The sequence below is a fragment of the Microplitis demolitor genome, chromosome 8 (assembly GCF_026212275.2).
Source record: "Microplitis demolitor isolate Queensland-Clemson2020A chromosome 8, iyMicDemo2.1a, whole genome shotgun sequence".
NCBI lineage: Eukaryota > Metazoa > Arthropoda > Insecta > Hymenoptera > Braconidae > Microplitis > Microplitis demolitor.
The window spans coordinates 12613601-12641016 of record NC_068552.1 but is presented as its reverse complement, the minus strand read 5'-3'; the positions used below and the strand labels follow the sequence as shown (position 1 = coordinate 12641016).

The 27416-nt window shown below is 29.4% G+C and overlaps 1 protein-coding gene and 2 non-coding genes across 4 annotated transcripts in view; all 3 read left to right on the top strand.

Annotated features, from left to right (window-relative positions):
* LOC103573955 (xaa-Pro aminopeptidase ApepP) overlaps positions 1 to 24404 on the top strand; it is a 41159-nt gene extending 16755 nt beyond the window's left edge. For both annotated transcript variants that reach the window (XM_053741288.1, XM_053741289.1), the window contains exons 2-11: positions 17526 to 17749; positions 17978 to 18157; positions 20476 to 20593; positions 20671 to 21049; positions 21142 to 21262; positions 22065 to 22662; positions 22739 to 22902; positions 23253 to 23348; positions 23439 to 23664; positions 23740 to 24404. In XM_053741288.1, coding sequence (XP_053597263.1) covers positions 17526 to 17749; positions 17978 to 18157; positions 20476 to 20593; positions 20671 to 21049; positions 21142 to 21262; positions 22065 to 22662; positions 22739 to 22902; positions 23253 to 23348; positions 23439 to 23660 — 2102 coding nt within the window. In that variant the 3' untranslated portion in view covers positions 23661 to 23664; positions 23740 to 24404. The remainder of the gene's footprint in view (positions 1 to 17525; positions 17750 to 17977; positions 18158 to 20475; positions 20594 to 20670; positions 21050 to 21141; positions 21263 to 22064; positions 22663 to 22738; positions 22903 to 23252; positions 23349 to 23438; positions 23665 to 23739) is intronic.
* On the top strand, positions 17348 to 17420 carry Trnaa-agc (transfer RNA alanine (anticodon AGC)). Its single transcript has one exon. It is a non-coding gene; the product is annotated as a tRNA-Ala (tRNA).
* LOC128668498 (small nucleolar RNA U3) lies at positions 19399 to 19612 on the top strand. The gene has a single exon (XR_008404175.1). It is a non-coding gene; the product is annotated as a small nucleolar RNA U3 (small nucleolar RNA).
* Positions 24405 to 27416: the final 3012 nt, after the last annotated feature.

Sequence of the window (27416 nt, the reverse complement as noted above, 5' to 3'; positions counted from 1 at the left end):
TTTTGAACGTACATTTATTCATAAAAATAATAATAATGATAATAATATTAAGAAGAAAAAAAAATTTCTATACCATACGATTTAAATATTGGCATCAAAATATTAATGAAGATGTCTTAATCTAATTTGATTGATAGAAGTATAATAAATAGATATAAGATAGCGTTGGGATGAGTGTTACCATGCGGGTACAGTGAGATAACACTACTGTCTACTCTGGCTACACTGGATAGCAGGAGATACAGTATAGAGTATAGAGAATGTCAGGAGATATGTAGAGAAAAGAGAGGTAGTTTGGAGTATAGTCTAGCTAGTAGTGAGTATAGTACGCGTTTTGGAGGGAATCCGCAAGAATCCTAAACGCGTTTAGCTCAACGAACTACCTCTATGTTCATCATGCTTCCCGTAGCTTTCTAAGCCGTAGTTTACCAACAACTGACAGATTCACGGCATGTTACACGACTATTCCAACACAACACATACCTAATCCGCTCGCCTAATCTCACGCTTTCTCTCAAAACAAATAAAATCACCATATTTAATCTTTGTTGCTATTTTTAAAATAGACTTACAACACACATAAGACTTCCTTCAATATCTTCATTCCTAGTCCTCTCCTTTACTCACCTAATCCAGGATTCAGCTTCCAGCCTCTCTAAGGAAGTCACTGTATAATTCCACATGGAATCATTATATTAATATTTTATTTTATATTTATTTTTAAATTCGTTTTTTCTTAAATATTTTTAATTTCAACAAGACGAACTAAAAGAGAACATGCAGATACTCAATATCTAGGGTTACTCGAGGACTTCCTAGACTCCTGATTCTCATCCTGGCCCATGTTCTCAGCGCCATTGTCCGAGTGCGGTCAAGCGTCTTTAGAATACATTTCTACCTTCAGTAGCGATACGTTAAATACTTTAAAACCAAAATTACACTTAAAATATATTTTTATATTTCTATAAATCATTTATATTCATCATAATTTCATCAATTTTATTGTTTCAATATTAATATTATAAACAATTACTTCAGCTCTCTTATAGCCACGAACTTCAAGATCCTTAGATGAAAGTAATTGCAAAGAATTAAATATGCAATTCATGTAGTGCAGAAGTACGTAAGCGTTATGACACATATAAATGATGACAACTCGTGACCCCGTGATCGGCCTTGACGATGAGGGTACAATAAAACGAGTCACTGTCCTTTAGGCCTACCCATTATGTACTACTGCAACCCCTATAACATCGTGTTCTCCTGCTGCCTCACATGTTTTTTCTTTGTTCGACGTTTCGGTCTTTGTGCAACTCGTCACTCGTCACACATAGAGAGCACATTATCCGCTGAAAAGAAGACAGAGCTTAGATACTATATACATACTAGGTATATGTACACTATACTCCACATGCAGAACAGAGTTTGCTTGTGATCTTTAATTTTTAACTAACTCTACTGTATGTATTTATAAGCATATGTGTAGAATAAATATTACATGTTCATATGTGTAATACATAATGCATCGCTGTTACTTAACGTAGCCCAATCATATGGTCGTCATATTATGCATCCCTAATAGCGCGTGCGTGAACAAAACGACGCATATGCGTGTCACTGCCATGATTTGTTCCTCACGCAATGGCATATTTCCCCAATATGACATTTGTTGAGCTTTATCTAATTTCCTTCTTAGACAAATTCCTACTAATTTTCTAAGATTATAACCCGTAACCTTTCCACTTTCTTTATGAAGAAATGTAATTTGATATTCTTCAACAAGTTTCTTCCATAAATTTTGAAGATCTAAAGAATTTAAAATGCCTTTGTAACCATCGCAGGTAAACATTCTTCGAACTTTAAAAAATCATTGTCTATTGCAAATCCAAGTTTTAAAATATTATTATTACCGAATAATTGACTACCAAATTTTTCCCACAATTTTGTTTTTTCCACTCCTATTTTCATATCATTTAAAATAAATATACAGTGGAAACTCTATATAACGAAACTCTGTTTAACGAAAAACTCGATATAACGTAGAAAATACCAAAGTTTGTTTGGTTTGCATTATTATTCCTATACACTCTATATAGCGTCACAGATGCTCTTAACGAAATAATCCGCTTAACTTCAAATGCAGTCATCGACTTAAAACCATAAATATTTCTAGGAAATATTATAAACTGATTATTGTCATTACCAAAGTAATAGTTATTTTCGATACGTATGCGGAACGATAGGGATTCTGACGGCTTGAAGTGACGTCACAAGTTTGAGGTTATGGGCGCATTCTTATCAAGACCGGACATAGTACGAAGTCTTGATGAGAGTTTATGCATAGCCTCAAACGCGTGCCTGTCTTCAAGTTTGTCAGGGTTCTTACCTTTGAGCATGAAGTATCGAACAAAATTTTTTGTCATATCGACGGCGGAAGTTGAATTTGCGAGACAAACAGTCAAAAATGTTTAATTACTGTTTAGTTAATTTGAAAGTTCTACCTAGCGGACGTTTGTCGAATTAAAAAATAATTCGACTCATCTATAGCGTATTGTAGTAGTCGTGCAGGAATGTAGAGACAGATAGAGAGAGAGAAGTTACTTTTCGATACTAGTTCGAGGAAAGTTAACTAAACTATAGATTGCCAGAAATCGTATAGTTTGTGCCCTCTGCATGTGACTCAAAAATTCAACTTCCGCGGTTGATATAACAAAAACAAATATTATTTACGGGTATAAGTCGATATAATAAAGGCATTAGTCATCAGACAAAGCGGTCTAACGTACCCCTTCAACTTATACATTTAAACTGTAATAATATTTTTGGGTTGAAAAATAAATAAGTCCGGCGACGATTGCAAGATAATCACTGCAAAATTCATATCAATAAAAGTAGTAGATCTTAGAATATAACACTTTGAAAAAATAAAAGTGACTCCATTTTAAGTGAAAATTTTTGGATGTAATTACTTTACTTTTTGGATTTTCAAAATTTTGAATTCAAAATTCCAAGGCCATTTAACAAATGTCTGCATTTCAAAAGTTATATTCTGGCTTCAACTAAAATTTAAATACATAATTTAATATTTGAATTTATAAATAATCTACACAATTCATTTAAGTTGATAATAAATAATACAAATAAATAGCTAATAAATTAAAAAAATTTTCTATTAAAAATTGAGAATTATAAATGAATTTCAGTTGACTTATATACATATATAATATAAAATATATTTATTAATTTTAACAAGTATAGCAACAATGGGATAGCGTGTAGAGTTTGAATTAACCTTGATATTTATGTGTCCCGTGAATACTTGGATGCGATTCAGGTTTCCCATCTTCGGTATCTCTCGAAAAGGAGTAAAGGAGTGAGCATGGGAGCATCAAAGGAGTAAAGTATGTCAGTATATAGGGTGTGGATCATGCTTTCCCGATAGTATACGTCCGTCAGACAGTGCGTGAGCACATTCGACTCAAACACCATACAAAGAGAAGTCACCATTTCAGTATGGCATAATCCAACTGTTACTTCATGTATATTTGTACATGTATACTATGTAGTACTTGTATACTTGTTTATACATTAATGTGCTACCGTACTGAAACACAAACTCTCACATATGAATACTGCATTAAACTACAGCAGGTAACGTGTAGAGGTATTTTTTCAAGGCCAATGACTGGTTTCATATTGGCCTTGAGTGCGTACTAAAGGGGCCCTGAGGCCCTAAAATACTCCCTGCATCCCCTACTGCCTTGGTAATACCACGCACAGATTGTCAGGCCCTTTATTTACTCTCTGTTAGTTAAAGATATATTTTATATCAAATCAATACTATATATACAATAAAAAAATATTTATTGTAAAACAGTATTTCAAGTTGCATAAACTAATAAAAAATTAATTAATTTTTATACAAACAAATAATAATTATATAAAATTGTTTATTGAATAAATAAAAGATAAATATACTCAATCAAAAAATTGTTTATAAACAGTGATATATAAAATGTAAACCAAAGTAATATGACGTCACTGAGTAAGTCAGACTGGCAGCTTATTGGCAGTAAAACACCCACAATCTCGAGCTCCTATCAGTCATGTGACCCTAATGAAAACTCTCATTCTCTATTGTTCCACCCTAATTAATGTGACGATTCAACTGAGAGCTGAGTAACGTAACGACGTGACTACTATACACAACGACTCCTAGATTTCTCTATATACATTTGATACAACGATCAACGACCCTTGTCTGTGTCAAACTGACTGTTGTATAGTTAAACATGTCCCTCCTGAAGTTCATTCGATCCTGTTCAGCTGTGCTGTCACTTATCCAATATCTGTAAACAAAAAAATGGTTATTGTTACCCAACTAATGGCCGTACAAACGTGTCCACGACTACTAATACGTGCTCTCTGACGCATCTTTTATAATCTTTTTATTATATATATTTGAACATTTTTTTTTCGTCGACTTTTTATGTACAATATTTAGTCTTGACATCTTAAATATTGCTTAAATACAAAATATTTTTTTTTTAAAATCAATACACCCACGGTTAAATGGATTTTCTTTTGAAACCCTACTCTGTGGGTGAAGAGGTCTTGCTTTGAGTCTCATATATAATGTGCAAGGAAAAGGAAAAAAATTTAATCCCCTCGATTTTTTTTTTTATTTGTTAAAATAGAAAGTCGGATTATATAAGACACGTGGTGTACGTATTTAGTAAGGTGGAACATCTCTCAGATATTTTCTTGGAATTTTTTTCAACACAAAATGTCGCGCGACGTACCAGGTAAGTATGTCGCGACGAAGTAATACCAGATATTGAGGAATGTAATGTATAAGTGAGTTACATTGACGTGATGTTAAAGGTGTATTTGTATACGCACGCGCGAGTACAGTTGTAAAATGTAGTAACAGGCGTCAGTCAACAAGTTCCGTATACTTGAAAGAGGAATACGATAACTAAGTATAGTTCTCTGCGCTTTCTGTTTTCCTGTATAATTGCAAATTTTTTGGATTCTCCGTTTACAACGTTCCAATGGAAATTTCAAAGTTATATAGTTATATTTATTTTTCGAACATTCCAATTTACATTTTGTTGTTTGTTATTGATTAGACAGTTTTGATAAAATATACCTGTCATCTTATGCTATCCTGGTCATTGAGTGTTTTATCTGTTCTAACCCATGACTTCCGGTTTAAACGTCATTCTTTACAACCTGATGCTTCTTTTCTTCTCTCCCGATAGTTGGACATCCAAACTCGTCGATTCAACGATACTTTTAGACACGTGCGCTCAACGATTTCGTACTCTATTTGCCATTTTTACTACGCTTTATTGTTGACTTACTATTATTTTCAACAGTTCGTTACCCAAATTTCTTGAAAACTATCTAGACGTTTTATAACGTTACCGTTAATTTATTATTATTTGTATTTCTATATTTATTGTGACCATAAATAATTTATCCAATGAAAAATCATGAATTTAAAATTTAAGAAGTATATTTTATTTATCAAGACATTATTTTTTTTTTCATTGATAAAAATTTGTTAACGATTAGAAAAAATAAAATATGTTATTACCTGACGATTCCACGTATTGATATTAAAATCTTTTGAATAGGATATTAAATAATAATTGTAGGTAAATTATTTTATGAACTAACGATTAATCATTTTACTTATTCTGATGCTTCTCTAATATTCCATAGCTCATTCAGTGCCACCTCTTCGTGCGTTTTTCAAATACCTAACGATCAGAGACGAATTAAATTACTTATTCATTTTTTTTTAAATTTACTTATTTTTTTATTGAAAATTCTTTTTTTCTCAATTGAATTTCGATAAATACTCATAATTTTGATATAAATTATGAATATAAAACTATAAAATTAAATTTTACTTATGTATAATTTAACTTTATTTACATTATTTCTTATAATGGTAATATTTTGGAATACTATTCTGATTTAGTACTTGAACATTTAATAAAAAGAAATAACGAAAATTAAAAATTCGTTTTAATTTATAGTAACGTAAATATATAGGAAAAAGTAAAGACAAATGGGCCCCTTAAGAAAAAGGGCTTATATGTATATAACATAAATGTAAACTCATTTTGTCCCCCCTCCCTCTCCCTTATTCTTTATTCTATTTCCTTTTTCAAAGGCGAGGCTTAATAAAAAAAATAACGTTTTTTTTATCCAAGCACGAAGAACTTATTGTTATGAAATCGATTGCTGAACAACTCAAAAAAAGCCTCACATAAACTCCAGGTGTTCCTTGTGTATATGAAAGACCGGTCGATGAATGTAACCTCTCGCATGACTGAACGGCCTAGTAGTAACACCCGGGTATTTTCATTGTGTGTAAAAGTAGGAGAAGCAGGGTAAACAAACGTGACATATATCTATATATCAAGGAATGAATATTGCTCTCCCTCCTGACCCATAACGCCGTCAACCCCTGAGTCTGCAGGGGGTTAAAAAAACTACTTTCATAAGCTTCGTGAGTTCCTGGTATCAAACCGCCCTTGTTTTCCAATAAACACAAAGCAAAACGTACCCTCAGTGACGGAAAAAAATATATATATTTTAAGAATTATTCAGGGTAGTTGAAAAAAAGTTTAAGACACTTTTTCGCATATTTGTTGAAGGGTCGAAGCTATTCGAAGAGGTAGCACTTTGATAACTGAAATATATTTACAACCACCACTGTTACTGTATAACAGAACAAACTACACCACCATTTATATTACAAAGGATATTGATGAGTATTGAATTTACTAACATTACAATATGCCTCCCTGTTCCATTTCCGGTCGTGTTTCCACGGGTCGGCTGCTTCAAAGCTCTCCCTCGAGGTTCGATTTATCGATTCTTCACTTCTAACAAAATTCTATGTATTAATATGTCTACAGTACATCATACACCAACATACACACACGTGAGCATATATGTATGTATCTATTATATATAATACAAACATATATTTGTGACAAGTGTTTGTTACATCTAGCTCTAGCTTCGTATACCACCCGGCTCCGAGAACCAATCGAGAACTTCTATTTCCCGATCGGATTGTCTATTTATTGGTTATTGAGTACCTGTGATATCACCGACATTATTTATGATAACAAATCTTTATTTAAAAATAAAATTCATTAAAATTTTTTTTTACTACTGACAATTATATTTACAAATAAATTTAGTACTTGTTACAAATAATTTGTTTAAATTAAAAAATGTAATTCGAATTCTTTTGCATGTTATTTATTTTACACCTATTTTTAAATATATAATTGAAAACAATAATGAACGAAGATTAAAATAAATATATGTGTTGTTAAAAAAATTAAATTGCTAAAAATCTTTGAATTAATAACTTTAAAAAGCGAATAATTTGTTAAGTAATGAGTTATTAAAAATCTGAGATTACCCCAGCGATGATTCTGCGCTCCTATTAAGGAGGTAGGTTGCAAGAAACCTCTTCGTCATATTTGTTACCAATAGCTTCGATTACGTCACTTGATAACATTTAATACAACATTAATTTTTTTCAATTCAAACGAAAAATTATTGATAAAATTCATTTTCATAGCCTTCTATTATAAATTTACCCGTTAATTATATTCCTAACTGACATTTTTTCAAAGAAGCCTCGTTATTTCATAAATAAATACATACAATAATTAAGCTCCTAATATAAAAATATCAAAAATAATTTGGGCAAAGCACTTAATAATATTAAAATTTGACATTTTAAAAATAAAAGATCATATTTTTATCAGCAATAAACGAAAAAATAAATCTAATACTAAAGTTCTGTGACTTTATCAACCCTTCGACTCCTGATCCTGTTATCAATATGAACACACAACCCCTCATATACAAACTATTCATATCCATTGAATGGTGAGTAATATAGGCGCGTATTGTCACGGCACCCCGACCAATAAACCAGCTTTCTCATTGAGATGTTTCCCTGTCCCTGTGGCGGGCATCCGCGACGCTTCGACCCTCAGAAGAAGCTGAAAAAAAAGGGAGTCACATCTTTTTCCGATAATGACTCTTCGTACATGCGCGACTCCAGACACCCGCACGGACACTCTAGTCCTTGGACCCTACATTAAATCTAGCCACTTAAGCAACGTCGCGTCTCACTAGTCTCAGGATAACAGGATGTTATTGTTGGTTGTACTGGTCGGTGGTGTGTTTCCATCATAACCACTCACTATACTATCATATGTGGTAGTGTAAAAGGGATATTGAACTACCAACCCATGCAGATTTATCATTTTCCGTTTTAAAATTTTTTTAAAATTTGTTTTACATGTTTTTTTAAACCTCATCCGTCCGTTCTCCACACAACTTTTTATTCCTGTTTTTTTCTTCCTTTTATTCTTTACTCTATTCGCAGCAATATAACACGCGACACCCAGCTTCGATGTTAAGGTTTATCGATTTGTAGACAGCGACTGCGTCAAGTAATATTGGTTTTTTTATTTATCAAATATATAATGATACGATTATTTAAATTTAATTATTTTCTTTGATAATAAATTTTTTTTATTGACGCAGATATTTTTAAAAATAATTTTGCCTAAGAAAAAAAAAAAGACGTCTTAAGTATGTGTGGAAATAAATTAAGTGTATAACGTGTAAACTTTTGTTTTATTGTTTCTATAGATAGTACAATGTAGGTAGTGGCATATAGGAATTGAAGGAGCTAGAACTTAAAGAAATATCTTACTAGTTGATCATGCGTTCCTAATAGATGGACGCAGAAAATCATCGCAAGACGCGAACCACTGATGCCGTAGTCCCCAGTGGGCTTACTCCGCTTCCTGGCAAAATAGATCGACTGATGTTTGTCCACCAAATCGTATCTTCGAAATATTTTCTTAGAATCTTACTGATATATTATTGTAAAAAAAAATATATATCTTTAATAACGATACAGTATAAATAGAAATTAATAAGAAAACAGTAATTGAACCTAAGAAAAAACAAACAAATGATTTAACGTATTTAAATGAAAAAAATAAGTGAGTTGATAATGATTGGATCAGTAGATGTAGTCACTCTAAGACCAGACGAAAAGTAAAGAGGTTCAATGATGGTCCAGTTGAGATATTTTAAAGAAATACCAACATTAGTAGTATGTGTTCCTGATGAACAGATGTTGATCGTCATCTCGAAATATGGTCCATTTTCACAGCATCTTGATCTCATCTCTTTCAGCGTCCCCTTCACCAACTGAGTTTCATCACTCACTTTCGATTTACTTATATACGTATATATTTTTAAAAATAAATCTTAAATATTATTAATAATCTATAATGCAAAGAAAAAAAAATTCTAATATAAACAAATTTAGTACATGAATTTTTTTTAAATATTTCTGTGAAGATTGCAAGCTTAATAGTAGCGCTCTTGAATTATTAGAAATGTCTAATATGGGAGATTATTTAGCTACATACGGTAGTGTAAGTAACGCGTTATTCTGCTCTCCGGATAACTTCTAGACAACAGAGCGAGTGACGAAGCAACGGCTGCAGCAATGCGAAAGTTAACTGTATAGTGTTTAAGAGTATCTAGTGTAAAGCTAGACAAATCCTACCAGCTCCAACGAGTTTTCATTATAGTTTTCTTTTACTCAATTATTTTTATTTAACGCTCAATGATTCAGTATGTACATCATTGTATACCATCATACTCAACAAACTTATATTCCCTTTGTAATTGTAGTACAAATTTTTTTTATACTACTTGATATTATAATAAAAAAAAAAAAATTTTATTAAAAAGTTCAGTAGTTTAAATAAAATTAAGAATTTATTTTACAAAGTAAAATTTAATATTTTGTCATTGCTAAAGCGTTTTCAATCACGAAATACATATAATTTGTCCATTAGCTCCCACTTAACTCCGTTGGATGTAGTCTTTATTGTGATCGAAGAATTCCTATAATGAAAATCGTTTAATATAAACCAAAAATTAATTAATTCTTAATATTTATTTTTTGAATCATCTCACCTTGGCAGAACTTTTTGAGGATTTCATTTAGGTTTTGTTCTTCAAGTTCTTCAACCAGATTCAAGTTATACCCAGAAAATTTAAATAAAGCTCACAACGAAAAAATTGATATGTATAATCAACAAAATAAATTCATATAATAAAAAAAAAAACTTTTTTGAAAATTCTTATTTTTTTCTGAGAAAATTGTAAACAAAGTTTCTGCATATTGTGAAAATGCGTACGATTCTTAAAATATGATTAAAAAAACAAAATTTAATACAAATAATTAATCAGTATTGCCGATGGGACAAATTAGAATTACCCTCTCCTCTAAGTTCAATTACCCGTTTTTACCCGATATTGAAATCAGAGTTACCAACTCTATTTTGTGAGCGGGAAATATAAAATCTATTTATAACCTTAAAGTTTTCAAAATAATAAACATGAAATAATTACTTCATTATTATTTATTAAATTACCATTCTTCACTTTATAAATTTTATAATTAACAATTATGAATTTGACATATGATATATTAGTTAATATATTTTATATTTTTATATTATGTTATAACATAACTAAACAAGCATTGAAACATCTTTCTTATCCCTTATATTAGCACTTAACATTTCATCATTCGGCTCAAAAATAACAATATCATTATCTTTGGATAAAAAATTTTTGGTGATTAAAATAGACGTTAAAGTATCAGTTGATAAATTATTTCTATGATCAGTTTTTATATTTTTTACGTCACTGAAAATTCTTTCAGCTTAAACATTGGAGAATGGTAAAGCAAGTAAAAAGTTTATAACTTTTTTTAGGTAGATTTCTTTAGAAATCGGCCTATTGCAATGGGTCTCATGATCGAATTATCAAAGAATTTTGCCACCATATATCTTATTTTACCTAGTAGGGTCAAAAAATACCCTTCACTGAAAAGTTTATGTATGTATGCATGTATATATATATATATATACAATATAACGCGGCTTGTCATCACAATAGCGCCCGCAATTCTTAACGGATCTTAATGAAATTTTACACTTATTTATTGGACGATTACCTTGATCAAGTTCGAAGATGAGCCCAATCGGTCGATTAGTTTGGAAGTTGTGGGTGTTTGAAATTTTTTCAGATTTTCATAAAAATAAATTTTCTGGCTTTCTCCTAAAATAACTTTTGAACCGAAAATGATAACTCAATTCTGTAAAAAATATCTCAAAATTCAAACTATTAGATTTTCTTTTCACTGTAATACTTGATTTTATAAAACATCTTTTCTAACAATTTGATGATATTGAAAATTTCAGAAAAAATAAAAAAAGGTTATTTTTGCAGCTTAGTCTTCTAATACCTTTTAATTGATAAGGCATAACTCATTTCCTTGAAATTCATATTTAAGCTTATAAAATAAATATTAATTACACTATTGTAGCTTTATTGTATTTACATAAGAAATCTACCTTTCCATTCCGGGTAAGGCCAGATGGCTCTTTTTAAATTTTTAAACATAACTTGCCCATCAGTGTTTTTATATTGAGAATTTGAGACCAGTAATCTTCAGTATCTACATTTAAATCAATGTTAAAATTGGTCAAATTTATAATAACGCATGTTTTTTCCATTCATTGTCCAGTTCTTGCAGTATAACGTAGTTTTGTAAACCAGAGAATTTTTTTTTTTAAAACTACACTCAGCAAATTTATGGTATAAGCCAGTGCAGCCGGATCGCGGACGAAAAGTTCCCCTTCTTTCGCACCATTTTAGCATCACTCACAGCTTAAACGGTGCTTGGGAAGGGGAACTATTCGTCTGCGATTTGGCTGCACTGGTATAAGCCCGAGCTTGTTTCGGTTTTAAAATATGCAAGAATGCATACATAGGATCACTAAAATCAAATTTGTTTTTAATTTCACTGACAGCTTTAATATAAAAATAATTTTTTTTAACTTCCCGCTAAGAAAATGGTAAATTTTCAAAAATTCGGGAAGTTATTGTTTTCACCCCGATTTTTGAAAATCAAGTTTTCATCAGATGTCAACGTTTTGAGGCCCTAATGTACTAAAATATATTCAAAATCATTTCAACTCCTTGTCTTTATGGTCTCTTTCAATTACCACGTAATGTAATGTAACTCATTCTTCAATTTAATTAATATTATCAACAAAACAATGAAAGAATCACCGTTTTCAGTATTTTTCTTGGATGTTTCATATATTAACGCTTTGATATGAGTCAGAACTCATTTAAATCCTTACTTTAGTCTTTTATATTGATTTCTGTCTGAACATAGTTTTTTTCCTTTATTGCACATAATTTTGGATAAATATATTTAAAAACCACTCAGTTATTAATTATTTTCAATTCTGAAATTCCCAATTTTAACATGAAACGTAACTCTTTTGAGCTTGAAAAACTCATCATAAACAAGGGAGCAAAGGTATTTCGAGCTCAAAGAGCTCGAAAACCACGCAAAGTTTTGGGGCTAGCTCACAGGGCCAACCGACATCTAGATTTTTACTTTTTTTCAAGCGATTAACAATAGTACAAATAAACGGAATCTGATTGCCAAATTAAGTATGAACATCACATAAATATACCATTGAATGAGATACCATAAATGCTCGCATACTAAGGGATAACTCACATCGAATATGTGAGAAATATTTTGCCGATCAACTCAATACCTTTCAACACTGATGTCACTTTGTACTGATACTCATCGACTCGAATTTATATCTTCTTTACGGATTTCGAATCTTCTCCAATTGTTATTATAAAAGGTTGAACAGTTAGGCTCATTCCAAGCATTTTCTCTTGCTTTGTAGTAACTGCTTTTTTGATATCGGCGACATTCTACGTATAATAATTGAAAATGTAATAAAAGTGTCGATTAATTTTATTTGAGAATTTTATATGTAAATAATCCTACTTCGACATTGATGAGGAGCCTTTCTCTACTTTCGGCAATTAAAGGTTTCCAGAAACTTCTTTTCTTTTTGATTATGCAGATTTGATTTGATTTTGGTCGGACAATGGTTACATCATTTATAAGAAACTAGTTTTTAGTAATACTTATCAATAAATGATCTCTAATACAATGTAGCATTAAAAGAAGAGATCTAAATTCTTGTATAGTATGTTTTGTCTATAGAAATGATTTTAGATACACAATACGGCGTAAAATGAGAGTAATATCTACTAGTTTCTAATAAAATATAATGCATTTTGAGAATTTTATCATTCTCATCATTGACAAACATCTCTTCGATTATATAGAATGTAATATTACCAAATTCGTTGGTCATTTTGCATATAGTCATACCAGCCCTAAATGTTACACCATTTATTTCATACCAATCGACATTGTGTTCAATATTATTGATAGTACTTTAGGTACCACAAATTTTACTATACGATATTAAATCAGCTAATCCCTTCTTTGATAAATTATATTTAAAGCATCATTTTCGTTGATATCGAGTTGAATTTGATTGAAGTAACTGAATTCTACAAGTAATAGAATTGCATATTCGTTTTAAATCCAGATGCTTAGTTTTATATTGAAAGGAACTTATAAAAGTGGGTCGACCTTTTTTTTTAATTTTTGATAGTAATGAACGAGAAATTGAAATTTGCATTTTAATAGTTTTGAAAACATTAATATATGTTTCATTATCCTATAGAACATGTTTTATACGATCAATTTCGTGTACTGTAAGTAGCTTATTATTCATAGAGTTTATTACAATAGACTCTCACATCACCAGCAGAAATCTCTGCTAATTGGTATCGACTTTGCCGTAGAAATTATTTTAACTCCAAGTGTAGAATTAGTGAATTGCGAATAAGAGCTCTTCTTTGTAAGAAACAGTTCGAGGTTATATAGTTAAACTACTCTGATGCATTATCACATTCATGAATAGACTTTAACAAATTGATGGTATCACGGAAGCACCACTGGAACTTTTACTAAATATAAGCACTCTCAACACAATCTCCGAAAGTTATAGAGATATTATCTCCAAAGCTAACACCCGGTCTTTCAGATTAACATTTCCAGAAAGATTATAACCAAAAATATTCAGAAGGTCTATAGAAGAAGAATATTATTATGTATACTTGACTGAGTTCTAATCACCTCTTTATCTTATTCAATGCAATAAGAAATTATTACACGGACAAATTGAGCTTCAAAAATATTTTAATATTTAATATACTTAAGTACACGGAAAAAAATGATGCTGAAATTTTAATAGTTTGTAGTTTATTTTCGACTAAAAATTAGTATATTCGATCCTAATATCAAGCCAGAATCATTATATATATTACAAAATGACTATTATTTATGTTATAATTTGATACTCATAGAAGAGCAAAATATGTAATTTCGTATAGTAAAATTAATATGAAAAAGAATCGATAAATTGGTATCTACAGTTATTACTATTTAAATAACCATAGAAAAATTTTAAAAATGCGGAACCAAAAAATTAGTAAACGTACATATTAATATATGAAGATCTAGTATACGAATTTTTTATTTTATTATTTACCACTTATTCGATATATATATATATATATATATATATACAATAAATTAATTTATATAATAACGAATAAATAAAATTTTATATTAATTATTAGTCAATGGGATAGAATTTATAAAATAAGAGTTAAAAATTTTCAGTATTTTTATGAGCAAAAAATCAGTATCTATTAGTAGGGAAGGGGGGGGGGCAGAGTGGGCCCCTTAAGGAAAATAATTATAATATCATTCATTTTTACATCGCGTTTACTTATTTTAAGACCCTTGATACTTATTTTCACTTTATTATGCTGCGTCGATTAAAATTGAAAAATCGAAAATCAGGGGCAGAGTGGGCACTCCTCAAAAATTAGGTAAAAATTTTATTTTTTTTTATTTTCCGTCAAGTTATGTCCTCTGTAATGTTTTTATCATATTCTAGGCGAATATGTGATATGTGGGACAAAATAGACCACTCGAAAAAAAAATTGTAACGAAAAATTTTTTTATTTTTTTATTTTCCGTTTTCAATTTTTTTTCGAGTGGTCCATTTCACCCCACGTATTACATATTGGCCTTAAATATGACAAAAACATTATAGAGGTCATAACTTGACGAAAAATAAAAAAAAAAAAATTTTTTTATAATTTTTTGAGAAGGGGGCCGTCGTGCCCCAGAAAAAAAATTTTTTTTTCTATTTTTTGCAAAATTTCGACTGATTCTTTCGAAATTGACGGAAAATAAACGAATTTGATAGTAGAAAGCCACAAAAAGAACAAACCGGCTTAAGAGGACCGTCATGTCCCAGGCTCGCCTATCTTTAACTTTCTTGATAAATTATATTTAATGAAGAGTTTTAGTAGTCTATTTTATCCCTCATTATATAAGAAATTTCAATAAGCTTATTATCCGTCCGAATGTATTGACGTATAGAAAATTTTGAGGGGCCCACTGTGCCCCCTTATTTTTTGAAATTTTTAAAATTTTAAGGAGCCCACTCTGCTCCCAGGGGCCCACTTTGCCCCACCATCCCCTATACTAATTTTTCATTTTATTATTTGCCACTTATTCTAATTATGTATATTGTAAATTAATTTATAATGATGAATGAAAGTTTTTTTAACTAACAATTGATCAGTGATATCGAATTTATAAAATAAAAGTTAGTAACTTTCGCAATTTTCTTCACAAAACAGTAATTAATTGCTAAATTATTACTTTATTAATAATTATTAATTATTCTTATTGCAGTAATTAATTGCTTTATTATTACTTTTATTATTAATTTATTTTTATTTTTTATTAATCACGGTTTATCAGTGTGCGGCGTATTTCAGAAAAAAAAACATAATTTTCAATAGTACACCGAGAGAAAAATATCGCCAGAATGACTATCCAATGTATCCTCAAATGCCGTATCATCAGAATAACGACTCATATACTTAATTTAGGAATACTCTCATATTATTTTAATAATCTATAGTATCGTTAAAATAAAGATACGTATTTAGGTTAGGATAAGTATTCGTTTATTTAATTTAACAATACGACGAATAGCCTCTGTAACAATATGTAGTTTCGTTAATATAGGTATTTGTATCGCCAGCGTAAGGATCCGTATAGCTAAATTGGCTATACGTATCATCGTTCTCGGTTGTCGGATGCCTAAATACAGAGTTTGTGTAATAGTCATGTCAGCGATTCATGAAATGCCTAAAATAAGTATACGGATCGCCACTGTAAGGATAGTATAGCTGAATTGGTTATACGGCATATCGTGTTAAGTAAGATGACTATACAGCGTATAGCCAGAATAGCGATACGTATACTTAATCTGGCGATTTTTTTCTCTTCGTGTACAGGGATAGAACACCATACCGAAGTTCAAGTATAAAATTTCGAAATTATTCTACATATTCTGTAACTCTAAAATTGATCCACCAAAAAAAAAAAAAAAAAAATTATAATGTATACTGACTAATTATGCATTTGAATTTATGAATGTAGTCAATACTATCGAGAGGGGCCACTAGATTCTTCGAGTCTACAGCATGGGAGCACTGAACTTTCAACATATAGGAACAGTAGTGCGATAACATGTCTGATGAATCATAGCGCCATGCGTGGCAACTAAATTTAATCCGGAGAACATATGAACAAGAAATCGTATCAAGCAAAGTGCCCTTTACTTTCTCACTACTCTATAGTATCTTATACTCACTATACTGTACGTGATGTTTACTAGAATAGTTTTGTAGAGTCTTTAGTCTATGTCTTTATGTCTTATATCTACTTAGATCTAAGATAAACTTACTAATCAGACACTAAAGAGTCAATAATTTCAATATGGCATAAAACTATTGTGAAATTTAAAATTTTTATGGTGTCTTGAATATATTGTTTCGCAGAGAGAGTACAAAAGTGTTCAACCTCCAGTAACAATATAAAATCCTAATATTCAAGCACCACTCGATGCACCCTCTGGATTTCCATAAGATTTGTTAGATGTTTATCAACATTTTTGAGGCTTTAAAATGCTATCAGCTGCTTTGAAAATTTTTTTCTTTCTTATATAACTTAGTTGTATCAAATAAATATTTTTTTTATTGTTAATAAATTATCAATATTAGATTAGAACAATATATATAATTTCATTTTGCAACAAGTATTAATATTTTATTCAATGTTTATAAAAAATGGTTAACTTATGTTATTCATTAGTCAAAAATCGATCTTGTAACTTAGGTACGTCTCTTAATCCACTAATTTCAACTCAACGGGGGCGTAGCTCAGATGGTAGAGCGCTCGCTTAGCATGCGAGAGGTACCGGGATCGATACCCGGCGCCTCCAATTACTTTTTTTTCTTTAATTATTTGTAATAAAAATATTTTAATAATCAAAATTATTAATTTATTTAAAAACAATTATTTTAATATTTCACAACTCTTATCATAGGTTTGATGTCTAATCAAGATGAATACGGTATATCACAATCACCACTGGATTACAATGGATCAAAAAGAACAGCTTGTCCTAAAAGTGAATTTGACAATCAACCTGCAGATAGATTTGATTCATCAATTACATTACGACAGTTAAGATCGGAGATGGTTCGCATGACTTCAGTACACGATAAACCACTTGATGGCTATATTATTACATCCGATGATGATCATCAGGTATATAATCACTGCATACTATGTTTATTTTGAGTGAAACAATCTTTAAATTTAATATTTTAGCAATTTTAAATCATTTTATTGTTACCTTATTTTTATCCTAACATTTTTGTATTCAAGTAATTTTTTTTATAAATAATTTATTAAAATAACAATTGTTGGAAACAAAAATTTCTCCTTTTTTCGTTTTGTTTTATAAAAAAGTTTTAATTGTATTGTATTTCTCAGAGTGAAAGTGTTTCACCACATGATATGAGACGAGAATTTTTAACTGGATTTTACGGAAGCGCTGGGGAAGCTTTAATTACTTCAAATAAAGCAGTATTGTGGACCGATGGAAGGTATCACCTTCAAGCTGACCAACAACTCGACTGCAATTGGATTCTTATGAAATACGGCCATAAGGGAGTAAGTAGTTGTTGACAATAATTTATGAATTTTATACAACTTGTTTTAAGTATACGTATTAGGGTATTTCAAAAAAAAAAAAAAAAACAATTTTTTTGATGCTATCCAAAAATTGAAAGTATACTTGAAAATGAATATTTTTGTACCAATCCAAGCTTTTAATAATAATATTAAGGTTTGCCTCAATCTATTTTTCTACTTTCCATTTAAATAACACGGGAAAAAAAAATTTTTTTTTTTAGAATTTTCTAGCTCACAAACCAATCGACAGATTTTTATGAACGATGATGATTTATGTAGGAAATTGAGCGCTCTACAAAGAAAGTTACTTATCATTTTTTAATAAATCCAACTGTTCAAAAGTTATTTGAAATGAAAATAAAATTTATAGTAAATTTTGAGATCTTTTTACTCTTCCAGCGAAACTATCGATCCTATCACAAAATGTCATAAGAACTTTTTTGTACGTAATTTTATTTTTTACAAATTATTACAGATAAAGTTTTTCGAAATTCCGCATTATTTCCTAGTTATTTTCATTTCAATGTCAAGCTTTTAAAAAAATAGTTTTCTGATTGATTTTAAGAGCTTGACATTGAAATGAAGATAATTAGAAAACAATGCAGAATTTCAAAAAACTTGATCAGTAATAATTTGTAGAGAATGAAATTACGTACAAAAAAGTTCTTATGACATTTTGTGGTAGAATTGATAGTTTCGCCGGAAAAGTAAAAAGATCTCAAAATTTACTATAAATTTTATTTTCATCTCAAATAACTTTTGAACAGTTGGATTTATCAAAAAATGATAAGTAACTTTTTTTGCAGAGCGTTCAATTTCCTAAAAAAATCATTATCGTGCATAAAAATCCGTCGATTGGTTTGTGAGCTAGAAAATTCTAAAAAAAATCATTTTTTTTTCTCGTGTTATTTAAATAGTGAATAGGAAAAAAAATAGATTGAGGCAAACCTTAATATTATTATTAAGAGCTTAGATTGGTACAAAATTGTTTATTTTCAGGTATACTTTCAATTTTTGGATACCATAAAAAAATTTGTTTTTTTTTTTTATGAAACACCCTGATACGTATAGCATAGCATAATGATAGATTTAAATCTACATACCAGCGTAAAATTATTGTAGTTCAGCGTCAGCCGCTAGGTGGCCAAATAATTTTTTTTGTTCCGCTTCAGTCACTTATCATAGACTTTTTAAAAGCCATTCAAATGCGCAGTTAAATTAAGATCATACTTCACAGGATCATTTCTGTAGTATATCTTCACATCCTCTCTACTCTATAGTTGAGTCGATACAGCCACGATGACGAGGAGTAATCCTCTTCCCTGAGCGTGAGGAAGGCTGAAATCTTGACTTTCGTCGAGAATTCAGCCATCGATGATCGTTCACTCTTTGGATTTGATTCAAAGAGCTTGGGAAGTGGATATTCTGAGTGGTCTCACAATTTTAAATCAAAATTAATATTTCAAAAAATGCGAGGGAATTATTTTCAGTTAACTAGTGGGTGCTTTTAACTTTAAAATTATTCCATAAATCATCACAAAACTTAAGTAAATGAAGTAAATGTGGTAAAAATAATCACTCACGTGAATTGAATTTCGACCAATAAAAAAATTACAAAAAAAAAAATATGAGTTACTATTCATTGGTAAAAAACAATGTTACATTTTAAGTTAACTATTTATTCTCACCATTAAAATCATTTAACTAAGAATTTAACCAAAACAAATTTTTATAATCAATTTTATTTATTAAAAAATATTCTAGTTAAAAATGTTTTATTCCTCATTAATTTTTCATAATATTTTTTTTTTTCAGGATAGAGAAAATTTTTTTCTAGGAAATTATTGTAAAATTTGACATTTATAATCAAATGAACAACGAAAAAAATTTAGCTTTAAATCGAAGATTACAGTAAAAAATCCTCTGAAATTAGTTAATACATGATATTTAGTTTGAAAAATTTTCATTAAAATCTAAACAATTTTTCAATAAAACATTTTGTTTTTTATTTTTTTGTTTTTTCAACTAACAAAATCTCTTCTATTTAAAAATATCTATTACCAACTATTTTGTCATAGATGCTACTTTATATGATCGGAAAATTTTCAAAAATTAATTTATATTTGTTCTTGGACGATTTTGTTCGATGGTCCTAATTCTGTACAAAGAAAAACTTTAGTGAAATCGAAAAAAAATTATATCATCTTATTTAATGTTTATTACAATAATCGAAATCATGTAAATAAATTTTTTTTTGCGAAATTCTTTTCTCGATATCAAAAAATTTATTTTTATAGGTTCCATCCATAACAGAATGGTTAATTAATGAATTTGACAACCGTACAGAAGTTAGAATAGGAGCTGATCCAATGCTAATCCCAGCATTTATATGGGAATCATGGGAAAACCAACTAGGTATAATTTAGGTTTAATTATTTTACGAAAATCACCAGTCCATTGAAGTAAGATTATAAAAAAATATGTTTATGTAGCACAGTCATCGGTACATTTGATAGCCGTAACAACAAATTTAATTGATTTAATTTGGCAAGTCGGGCGTCCAAAAAATAATTCATACGCCGCTTATCCATTAGAAATAAAATTTGCTGGCAAACCATGGCAAGAAAAAGTACGACAAGTAAGATTGAAAATGGAATTATCTGCAGCAGATGCATTAGTAGTAACCGCTCTTGATGACATAGCTTGGTTATTAAATATTCGGGGTTGGGATTTACCAAACACACCTGTATTAAAATCTTATGTAATTATTACCCAAGGATCTATTTACCTTTATGCTGATCGACATAAAATTTTAAGATCTGTCGATATACATTTAAAAACTGATGGTTGTTATCATGCAGATTGTGTCAGGTTTAATAAATATTAATTTATAAAGTGTAATTATCTTATCAGTATAATTAATAAAAAATAATAAACAAAAAAAATTTATTTTAAAAATACAGATTACAAAGTTACTCAGAAATCTGGAATGATTTACGAACTATGTCTCAAACATGGAGTAAAGTATGGTTACCTTCTTACTGTGGATATGCTCAAGGAGCGTCACGAAAAATTTACATATCCGTATGTAGTGATATATAAATTTATTAAAATTTAATTATTAATTCGATGTATATCATAACAATTTTTCTTTAAAACCAAAGAGCTGCCAACTCTTCATGATTTCCTCGTACACAACTCTTCTTTATTAGTCACCTTCTCGCTCGCAAGCACGATCTCGGTAAACGTGAAATGCACTAGAGGTTGCGTGTGCGCGCAGCGCACGATTTAGATGAGATAATCCTAGTTCCAACCATACCCTCAATAGCATGATATCCTGTCCACTCGGGGATCGTTGAGCTTAGCTTGATCTTCCCGTGACGTGTGGACACGCCTCAGTACTATGATAAACTAAAGATAATCTCAATCCATATATTCTTACTCACTACCCTATTATCATATTATTATTTATTTTATTTAAACTATTCAATAATAATTATCTACACACATTACATTTCCTTCAATGTTTTCACACTTACTTTTACTCTCAATCTCTCTCTCTCTCTCTCTCCCTCTCGCTCGATTGCTGGCGCACGATATTTTCACGTACATACAGAACAGAAGGTAAACGCGTCGTTCAAGCTCTTACTTCTTCGTTAACATGTTCTCCGGAGACGTAGGACGCCTTGGCGCCCGCGGCATCGGAAAACACGGAGCAGAACTTACCCGCTTTGATATTAATATTAATTTTATTACATTTTCTCAATATATATTTGTGATTACTGAAATCCTCAATAATTTTTTTTTTAGTTAACAGAATTATAATTACTAAAATATTAAAATTTATTTACCTGAATATTAAATAGAATTCAACATTTTACAATAGATTCCAGCTGAGAAACGTTTACCAAAACCATCTCCAATAATTGAATTACGTGCTATTAAAAATGATATTGAAATATTAGGAATGAGAAAAGCACATTTACGTGATGCAGTTGCAATGTGTGATTTTATGGCTTATATCGATCAACAATTGAAATACAAAACAACTAAATGGGACGAGATGCAAGTAGCTAGAGTTGTTAATGAATTTCGGCTTGAAATGGATTACAATCAGGGTATTGCTTTTCCTACAATAGCCGGTTATGGTCCACATGGTGCATTACCACATTATGAACCAAGCGATCGTACCAGTTTAATGATTGATTTAAATTCAACGTTAGTAATAGACTCAGGCGGCCAGTATTTCGATGGCACAACTGATGTAACGAGAACAATACATTTCGGTGAACCAACACAAGAACAAAGAGAAGCTTATACACGTGTATTAATAGGCTCTATTGAATTAGCATCATTAATTTTCCCGAGTAATTTGAGAACAGATCAACTAGATATTCTGGCAAGACGTCCATTGTGGGATATGCATGATGACTATATGCATGGAACTGGCCATGGCATTGGCCATTTTTTATCTGTTCATGAACGTTCGTAAATAATGGATATTATCTTCATTTTTTACTATTATTATAAATTCATAATAGGATTATTTATTTATTGTAGCTCCAATTAGTGTATCTTATAATATGAATGCAACGCCAACAGCTGGATGTACGTGTTATTTAAGCCCAGGAAATTTTTTATCCAATGAGCCTGGCTATTATAAAGCTGGTGATTTTGGAATACGATTAGAAAATATACTTGAAGTTGTAGAAGCAGATTCACCAGTATGTTCATTTTATTTTTATTATAAATTATCATTTACTCATACTATATCTATAACTTATCTATAACTTACTCGAATAAGTGTTCAAAATATCGAACCGTTCAAATAATTAATTTATATAAAGTCGTGAGCTTGATAAATTTTTGAAATAAATTCACAAACTTTTATTGATAAAATTTAAACGTGATATTTAATATAAAAAAAAAAAAAAAAAAAAAAAAAAAATTCCTATAACTTTTCTGTTTAAATTTATTAAAGATAAAAAACGTTTTGAAATTGGAATTTTTTTTCTTTTTTTTGTAATAATAATAAAAAATTATGATGATTAATATTAACATTGTTTTTTTTAAGCAACAAGATAGAAAAAGTTTTTTTAAATTCCGTGATGCGACCTTGATACCCTACGAGCCAAAACTAATAGATACTAATATGTTGAGTCCTGCACATGTAAGTATTCCCAAGTGAAACTTGATACAGATTAGTGTCTTGTATATATTTTCATTTTATTATAATAATATTTATATATAATATGAACAGAGACGTTGGTTAAATGATTATAATAATCGTATAAGAAATGAAGTAGGGCCAGAATTAAAGAAACATTTGAGAATGGTTGGATTTGAATGGATGATGAAAAAAACTCGTAGCATTCCTGAATGGGGTGAAGTCGATGAACGCCTTTTTGTCGGTGCAGCAAATCCATCTTATTCTAAATATCATTGTGCACTTATTTTTATTGTGATATTATTACAAATATGAATAGGTAAATCATAAGCTCTATAATTATAATCATAATAAACTATTATATTCGTTTTAAAAATATTTTAATATATTTCAGCTGACAAGAAATTATAAAAAAATTAGTAAACTTAAAAAGTATATGCACATATTTACTTTTCTAATTTTTCAAATAATTATTTTATAATTATAATTTATTAATAATTATTTAAAATAAAACCAATATTGGGAGATGAGATTAAACTGAAATTATTGTAATACAGTAGACTCTGGTTATAAGTTACATCGGACGCTCTACTCACTCTCACGTCAATTTCATTTTTTCCTGTAAGTAAGAGTGTAGATAGAAATATAACTTATAACGAGAGTGTACAGTAGTTTCTTATTTCATGATAATAAAGATAATAAACAACTTAGTTTTAATGAAAATGTAAATATAATTTGTCAGTCAGCTCTTGATAATGTAAGAGTAATAAAATTATTATTCGTTTCTGATGGTGATGACAATGAAGATAGCATAATTCCAGAATTTGTTATTTTCATAGTCTATTGGAAAGTCGTGGACGAGAAGAATTCATTGATTGGAACGCAATCAGACAAGGATACAATAAAGATAAGATTCCATTTATTTAGACATCACACTCCATAAACCACACAAAGAACACTTATTGAATTACCAAATTCCATTTTAATTCACTATTATATAACTCATTTGACAAAAGTATAGTTATCATTTATATTATTTCGATATAATATTATAAAAAATTAATAATTTAATACATATGTTATTGACAAAATTACTCTTATAGAACTTTTTTTACATGTATCACAAAATTACAATTTGAAAATAAATATTTAGCAAGCTGTTTTTTATTTGCCAATTTAATATTTAGACTGTATTTTAAAAAAAAAAGTAATAGATAATGTTAATAAATTAAATTAAAACCAAATTATATTTTTTTTGTTTAATTTGTGTTATATTATAATTTTTTTTCTATTTACAGGTCTTATTTATTATTATACTTAGTGTAATTGTTATGAACATTATTGTTTTTTTATTCGTTATTTAAACAAATACTTTTTAAAGTAATGAAAAAAGGAGAAAATATTATAAGTATAAATTTTTATTATAATTACCACGTACATATGAATAATAATATTTCTTTTATATACTTTTGATACAACAACAAGTATCGTTATTTATTATTATTATTATTAAATTTATTTCCCGGACCATTATAAAAAAAAATGCATTTTATAGTGTATTCGCAATGGAACTTTATGTACTCACATATTTAGTATCGTGAAACTAAAATATTCACATATTAATTTGTCTTTTAATTTTATTCTCACTGTTTCACAATCTTTTTTTTTTTTTTTTTAATTATTTCTTCATCTCTAGCAAAACAATTGACATAAAATACAGTCTGCTCTTGATTTGTGTAAACATTCAAGTGAGCGCCCATGTTTACAATCCCCATCAGCTCCAGGCCTGTTTGACATCTTTTCGTTATTCCATAAAAATTGAACTAAACAATTTTTTTATTTATTTATTGATTTAAAGCTATATTCATATTAAATTTTTTACAATGACAAAATAATTTTAATATATAAATTAATTTATTAATTAATAAATTTAATTTGATAGTACTTTAATACCGTGTGCTCAATGAAATGAGAAACTCCAATAGTTTTATCAGTTTCCTTAGTAACTTGCAGCGTCAATCCAAAGACCAACAGTTGCAATTGCTGCTTCCTTCACTGGCTACTCTCATTCCACTGTCCAGTCCATGATTAAGAAAAATGATTTGATCCATGCTGAGTGTATATCTATAGATTACCCAATTCAAATTGCTTTAAATCATTTCAAATTGCTTTAAATCATTTCAAAGTGCTTTGAATCATTTCAAATCATTTTTCTTAATCATGGGTGTCGATGTTTTTGTTGGCGTTTGATTTATTAACGTTTCTTTGAGTGATGCTGCTGTTAATCTCTATTGCTTACGTGTATATTCTAAATTTTAATTATTAATTAACTCTATTATTTGATAAACAAATTACTATGAGTTAATGCAAAATATTACGCGAAAAAAAAGGTACCCAACATTTTGTGATCAAAATTTAAGGTACATGAATATATAACGAAGAAAAAAAATTAATTAATTCTTGATTATTCTTTATAATCAATAAACTTTATAAGATTGTCTTGTCCGAAAAAGTTCGCAACGTGATACGAATTTTCAGGAAATGAGTCTTTTTTTTTTTTTTTTTTTTTTTTTTCTTTTTTCTTTTTTTTTCAACTGACGAAGAATTTTTTTTATTTCTTCGTCCTCATCGAAATAATACATTTCTTAACACACTCGGATTTGCAGTGTACACATCTCAATTTTCTACGTAATTGACGATTACTATCTTTACTAAGTCGAAAATATCCACAATGCGTAATATTTATACAATATATGTTATTATCATGATCAGGTTTACATTTAAAATTGCATTTAAATTTAAATCATGTATTATAAAATTTATCATTGTGCTACCACGAGTAATAATACCTGTGGCAGTGGATGTAGTGCTTTTTTATATATTTTACCATCAAATTTTAATCAAGTTAATTTAAGATTTGTACTACATGTTTATTTGGAACATTGTTTTTGCTACTTCTTCACATTTGCCGTCCTGATATCCGTCGCGTTCTTGAGACGTTGGCCGTCTGGAGGAAGTACGCTGCGACAATGCTTCGGGTTGCTCGGCGTTTCCATATAACAGTAAAAATTATTAATCTATGCCTCGATTAATAACACAACATGCAAATAGACAGCTGTTAGTGTAATTCAACTGCCTTAATTTCGTGCAACATGCTATCAGTCATGCGTGGCTACTTGTCGGTTGCGTCTGCCTTGCTGACCTCGGCAACGTTATTTATGTTGCCAGATCATCACAAACTCTGCAGTCTCCCGAGCCACCACCAACCTGTGCAGGTCATATTCCACGACGTTTCACTACTCAAGATGACTGTCCGCCTCCAGAATATATATATATATATATATATATATATATATATATATATATATATATATAATGTATATTACTTGATTTTTTTCCATAATTTTTGGTCTTTTTGATTGGTAAATTCTTTTTTGATACATTTAGACGAATAAAATTTATATAGTTTACTAACAGAGCAGCCGCTGTGTGATGAAGATTTGCATTGAGGACATTTTGCAAACACAGATTCATCTTCTGTCTCCTCATTAGTTATCGAAAAAGTGTTTGCTTGATCAGTAACATCGGACACGTCATCATCATCTGTTGGAAAAAATACTTAATTTATTTTAGAGTCAAATTTAAAAATTAAATTAGATAACTTGAATAAATATAAATTTAAATACCTTTCTTTTTTGTTTAATTGAGGGTATATAATGGAGGAGATATGTGGAGTCTGACGAAAGCCAATGGCTAGAAATTCTATGTATACTTGTATTCAGTATGAGCTAGATTTGAAAATATCTCTTAATAAAATTGTAATTAAAATTTTTTTATAATTTCGTATCATGTAAATATTCAATGAATATAATTAATACCTAAATTGATTTTACATTCACTAGAAATTAAAATATTCCAGAAATAATCTGTTTACTCATTGGAAAAGTATAAAAATTTTCATATTTACAATATATTTTAATATTTTAATGAAATTTTTTGTTCATACTCAGAGAGAAAAAAAATAAAACGATTCTATTGTAAAAAATTAGTATTAAAAACTTTAAACATTCA